At 40.3% G+C, this 6,272-nt stretch overlaps 1 protein-coding gene across 1 annotated transcript; it reads right to left on the bottom strand.

Moving 5' to 3' along the window:
* Window positions 1-1,784: 1,784 nt before the first annotated feature.
* LOC113471870 lies at window positions 1,785-3,593 on the bottom strand. The gene is made up of 2 exons (XM_026831328.1): window positions 3,160-3,593; window positions 1,785-2,335 (listed from the first exon to the last, which is right to left on the bottom strand). Exon 2 carries the CDS (start codon window positions 2,333-2,335, stop codon window positions 1,991-1,993), a length of 345 nt encoding a protein of 114 aa, XP_026687129.1. The 5' UTR covers window positions 3,160-3,593; the 3' UTR covers window positions 1,785-1,990.
* Window positions 3,594-6,272: the final 2,679 nt, after the last annotated feature.

Raw genomic sequence — 6,272 nt, forward strand, 5'->3', positions numbered from 1 at the left:
AGGTGTACGGCCATGCGAGAGTGGGTCACAAGAAGCTGGGGAGACTGAGCCGCTATCAGGAAATCGTCTAGATAGACTAGTATGCGCAACCCTTGTTTTCGAAGAAGCTCCGCCACCCAGTTCGTTAACTGGCTGAAGGCTTGAGGAGCGGAAGCTAGTCCGAAGGGTAGGCATTTCCACGAATAAATCTTTCCTTCGAAATGGAATGATAGAAACCTTCGGTGGCCCTCTTTTACAGGTACGTGGCAGTACGCTTCTGACAGATCTATCGTCGCTAGGAAGTCGTCCTCTTGCAGAAACCCTGGGATTCGATAGTGGTTAATGAGGCGGAATCGGCGGAGTTTGATGTATTGGTTCAGGGGCTTTAAATTGAAGATTGGCCGAATACTTCCATTTGGCTTTTGGCGTAGAAACATCGGAGCAAGAAATCCAGACCTTATTGACTCGGGGCTTGTGTATATGATGTTCTTGGACAACAGTTCGTTTATTGCTATCATCATTTGGGGTGAGGGAGGGGTCGAGAGACCTGGGGGGATTGGATGACCAAAATCCCTTAGAGGTGGCCGTTGGCAGAAAGGTAGTTGATATCCCGATATTAGGGATATCAACTCCGGGGGTGCCCCCAACCTTTCCCACCTGTGTTTGAAGGCAAGAAGTTGACCTCCATCGAACCCCTCCCGCGTTGTCTCAAAATCGTCTTGTGGGCCCTGATCTGTTGTGAGATGAATTCTTTGGCCGATTGGAGAATGTAGGTGGCTGTTGCCTGATTCGATGAGCAGAACTTGTTTTTCTTCTGTGCGCTGAAACCTCAGCAGGTATGTCTTATGATCAATGTCATAAACTTGATTCAGTCGCATACCCACCAGCCTGTTAGGGAAAAAAGTTAAGTGATACTTTACAATGGGTGTGATGGTGATGGTTACAAAAGGTACTCTAATTTTATTACTTTCTATTACTACAGTATAGCGAGCTATACTAGTAATGAAAGTATTGCAATCAGTCCAATTATATAGGTATACTAGCTGAATTCCGTCGCTTCGCTCCGGAATCCCGCTAGTTCATCCCGAGGCATGGCCAAACTTGTGGAAAAGGCATGTATATATAAATAAGATAGAAGATAGAAGTTTTTGTAAGTTTCTGAGAGAACCTGAAGTTGGTTATGTACCGGGTTATGATAGGCTCAGACTGCAATTTACAAAAGGTTCTCTAATTTTATTTTTTAATAAGATAGAAGTTTTCATAAGTTTCTGAGAGAACCTGATGTGATGGTTATGTATATGTACCGGGTTATGATAGGCTCAGACTGTTGGGTTAGGTTAATGTTTCTACAGTTTGGCATGGGAGTGGTAACTTTTGATTAAGTCCAAGCTAATCATAATGCAGTATATAACCATGACCTGAACTCAAGGTTTAAAACACTATTTTCACCTTATCAAATCAGCTGATCACACTGATTAAAGTCTGTTTCCTATGTAGGTACTTCCTAAGAGCAATATCAGTAAGTTAAATATTTGGATACCTACCTATTCAATGAGTACATAGGCATATACGTAAGACTTACTTACTGATTACATAAGAATTTCACTATTTTATAAGATTACCTACCTACCAATAAAATTAGTAAGTTAATTGTTTTGGTGGCAAAATAGTAAAACTATGCTTTAATAGTACAGTTTTCTCCCCGGAGGAACCCGAAAACTGATATTTTGGGTCTAGCGGAGCTCGACCCACATTGAGACGTGCACATTAATTTCCCCTTCCAAATCGCCCTACTTTACGCTCCAATTTTCTTGACCGAGCTTCTGGCAGATTGCCAGTTGGCTTTCCATCGATGTCGACGGGGCGGGAACTGCGGGTGCATTCTCCACTGTCTCCAAACTGAATAAGGGCCCCATCTGAGGTGCAGGATCTGGACGATCCTCCACAGACGCCGGAGGCCAGAGGTCCGGATTGCTTGAGTATTATTCCTCCTCTGACCATTCCAATGAGGCTACCGAAGGGGGCCTTGAGATTTTCTACGTTGCCAGGATTTGACACCAGCGCCCGAGTGAAGGGCCAGCTCAAGAGATCGTTCTTGATGATCTTGAACCTCTTTTCTGACACTGCCTTGAACCCTGGGAGAAGTATCTTCACAACATCCTCCATCGGGACTAGGAACCTCAGTCCCGTTCCCACACGGTCCAGGGGGGGTGTCTGGTGGTGGTTCAGGTATCACTCGCCACTCTCTCCATCCGTCTGGCAGGGCTGCAGCAATGATGGGTTGCGCCTTTTCTAGGAGTGATGGGGGGGGTGCTTGGTCGTGCAAAGCCCCGACCGTGGTGAAGTTCAGAGCCATCTGTAAAAGGAGCCGAGAGGAGGAAAGCTTAGGTGACATTTGGATTTTCCTTGGTGGAAGGGCTGTCCTAGGTGGAAGAGCCGTCCTAGGTGGAAGGGCCAACCTAGGTGAAAGGGCCAACCTAGGTGAAAGGACCAACCTAGGTGGAAGGGCCGTCCTAGGTAGAAGGGCTGTCTTAGGTGGAAGGGCCGTCCTCGGCTTCTCGTTGAGTGACCAAAACAACGACGGCCGTGTACAAGGTACAGTATCGACACATATCTTATGAGCAAGGGGGCATGACCGTCCTAAAGGTACCCCTGGGGGGAACCTCAATGCTCAGGCGCAGCCAAAGGATGGAGTGGAGCATGGGGATGTGACTGTCCCTAAAGCCTTAAGCTCTAGGCAGTCTAGGCGGATAGGGAAGAGAGAACAAATAGCAAAACCCACTGTAGTAGTAACACTCACCGATATCCAAGGAAAAGCCAGGCTTGTTCAACCCGCGGCCCGCGAGCTCATTTTTGCGGCCCGCGAAGGCCCGCCTAAAAAAATTAACGATAATGAGAAATAACAGTAAATATACTAAATAAAATAATTAATGCATGAAAATTTTCAAATTTATAAAAATTATCCCAGTTTACACGGAAAGTGCTCTTTTATTATTAGCATCCGTGTTATATTGGGATGGAATAGTATCGTAAGTAATCAGTCGGCCGGATCTGATTACCGCGTACTTTCCCTCGGCTCGCAATCTTTTCATTTCTACGCGCAGCTGTTTCTCTTTCTCAGTCTAGGCGGATAGGGAAGAGAGAACAAATAGCAAAACCCACTGTAGTAGTAACACTCACCGATATCCAAGGAAAAGCACAGGAGTTGAATTCACTTAGACAATATGTAATTCCAATTTGATTGTATTTATTAACACCACAAGGAGTTAAAAGAGAAAGAAAATATCCATTTTATTATATTAATTTTAATTTTTTCACAAAACTACAAAAAAAAAATCAAAAATTTTTGGCGATGTTGTTCAGGGAAGAACTAAGAGCACACTGACACTGAAATCACTGAATTAAACTTAAACACCAGCTTGTGTCAAAGGTCTGTGCAGTTGCCATCTTGCAATTGAGTGGCTTCTCTTCTGCGCATGTGCCATCTTGCCAAAGGCTAGGTAAAGTAGGGCAATTTGGAAGGGGAAACTAATGTGCACATCTCAATGTGGGTCGAGGGGAGCGCTGACCTAAAATGTCTATGGCTATTATAAGAAGGTAAGTACATAAAATATACAGGGTGGTTCGTGATTTGCGAACCACGCTTATATCTCAGAAACGGCTGGGAATTAAGGAATGAAATAAACGGCATCATGTAGATGAAATTTTGATGATTAAAATGGCATTTTTTAAATTTGCAATTTTTTTGCAAAGCGGCCCATTTTTGCCAAATATAGGTCACTTTTATGGGAACCCCCATTTTTTATTTAATTTTTGGAATCAGCATAAAATTTTAATTGAAAAAATGTATTCACTCGAAAAAATTTGCTCTACAAAAATTCTGTACACTGTGAGAAAGAAAAACAATTTCTTAATTATTTCTTTAGTTTTTGTATTATTCACTTAACTATTTCAACAACAATCAACAACAACAAACAAATTTATAAAAGCTGTTCAAAATGAGATCCATTTCTTTGTACACAGTAACGCATTGTTCGCTCTAACTCAGGACCAACTGCGTTGTTCATCAAATCTGGGGTCACTGACGCACACAAAATCGCGATTTGTGCAAATTTTTGTAGAGCAAATTTTTTCGAGTGAAAAATTTTTCAATTAAAATTTTATGCTGATTCCAAAAATTAAATAAAAAATAGGGGTTCCCATAAGAGTGACCTATATTTGGCAAAAAATGGGCCATTTTGCAAAAAAAATTGCAAATTTAAAAAAAGCCATTTTAATCATCAAAATTTCATCTACACGATGCCTTTTATTTCATTCCTTAATTCCCAGCCGTTTCTGAGATATAAGCGTGGTTCGCAAATCACGAACCACCCTGTACATATATATAGAAATGTGTCACTGCACTGAAGCCCTTCTCAAACAGGTATGTTGTTGGAAAGGCAAGTAATAACCACTTGGCCTTATTCCATAGGTCTCGACAAGTTTCTTTTCCTTGAGGCCAGAACTTTTCATACTCATACGAATTGAACAGAGCTTCTTTTCAACATCATACTTGATGTCCATCAATGATTTTTGAATAGATTCAGGGACCAAGGATTGTCCGCTGTGGATGGATTCAAAACCCACTTCTAATGTTGTTCGGTCTTGACCAGTTCTCTTTTCGCCCCCAGAAATCGGAAATCGCCCCCGTTCAGAATCGCTACTCTAAATGGTTACTAAAGGATACATGATGTGTGTTTCATTCTGTCTAATTGAGCTTCAATGAATTCCAGAGCGCTCAAATATGACTCCAATCTTGTTTGTGTAACCTCTTCGCCACATTTTCTGCACTTTATAATATCCAATTGAACTAGAACATAAAATAGATACATTTATCTTGCTATTACACTAGTCTTTTAGTCTTTTCAAGATAGCTGAATCCGAATATAATGACCGTTTTTCTGGGTCAATTCGAAATTGACGTTTTTCAAAACGTTTTTGCGTTTTTTGAAAATAGCTTTACACTTCAATTTATTTTATAATATTACCATCTACTATATGGCTCGAAAATTAACTATATCTATGGAAAATGTTGTGTCTTAGATTTCAACTAAACGTAACCAAACGTGCACAATATTTGAAAATCCGTTAAAAGAATAATCAAAAACGAGTTTTTTTTTCTTCTTCTTTAGGGTGAATTGATCGAAGAAATGTCTTAACGGAGGTTGGTGAAATGCAATTTTCAACTTTGTAATATTGTACCTACTGTTAAAAATATGAATAAATAAAGCACTATTAATACTAATACTAATTCACGTAAACGATAAAATCGAGTTCTTTTACTCATTTTATCCAACCGGTTGGAACCGTTTGGGCGTTTGGTCCAATAACGCTGCCGTTTGAATACTCATTGTTTACATGAGTGACGTCATTCATTTCACCGTATGAGTTTGAGGCCGTGGTTATGAACAGGGCCATCGTAGGTCATCGTCGGCCTTTTTGCGTGTAAAGTTGGCGGGAAATTCGAATTTTTGATTTTTTTTCCGCAACTTGTACAATCTGAATTCATTTTTTACTTTTTATCTTTAGTTTGCACGTTTATATTATACTTTTCATTTATATTAGCTAATAAAAACAAGCAAATTACAAAGCAAACAAAAATAAATATAAAATGAATTTTAAAAATTGCCGCCGGAACAGTTATCTCACGTCGTCCGAGCTCATCTCAGCCCTGTTCAGGCCGTGGTTATGAACAGGGCCATCGTAGGACAACGTCGGACTTTTTGCGTGTAAAGTTGGCGGGAAATTAGAATTTTTGATTTTTTTTCCGCAACTTGTACAATCTGAATTCATTTTTTACTTTTTATCTTTAGTTTGCACGTTTATATTATACTTTTCATTTATATTAGCTATTAAAAACAAGCAAATTACAAAGCAAACAAAAATAAATATAAAATGAATTTTAAAAATTGCCGCCGGAACAGTTATCTCACGTCGTCCGAGCTCATCTCAGCCCTGAGGCCGTGGTTATGAACAGGGCCATCGTAGGACAACGTCGGACTTTTTGCGTGTAAAGTTGGCGGGAAATTAGAATTTTTGATTTTTTTTCCGCAACTTGTACAATCTGAATTCATTTTTTACTTTTTATCTTTAGTTTGCACGTTTATATTATACTTTTCATTTATATTAGCTACTAGCTGAATTCCGTCGCTTCGCTCCGGAATCCCGCTAGTTTATCCCGAGGCATGGCCAAACTTGTGGAAAAGGCATGGCCGAACTTGTAGTTATCAAACTAAAAACATAAACGAAACTCA

This window comes from Diaphorina citri, unplaced genomic scaffold (assembly GCF_000475195.1).
Source record: "Diaphorina citri unplaced genomic scaffold, Diaci psyllid genome assembly version 1.1 scaffold3174, whole genome shotgun sequence".
Lineage (NCBI taxonomy): Eukaryota > Metazoa > Arthropoda > Insecta > Hemiptera > Psyllidae > Diaphorina > Diaphorina citri.

Bases quoted from the DNA above. Each gene is read 5' to 3' on its own strand.
- LOC113471870 (XM_026831328.1), bottom strand. From the start codon at position 2,335: ATGGCTCTGAACTTCACCACGGTCGGGGCTTTGCACGACCAAGCACCC.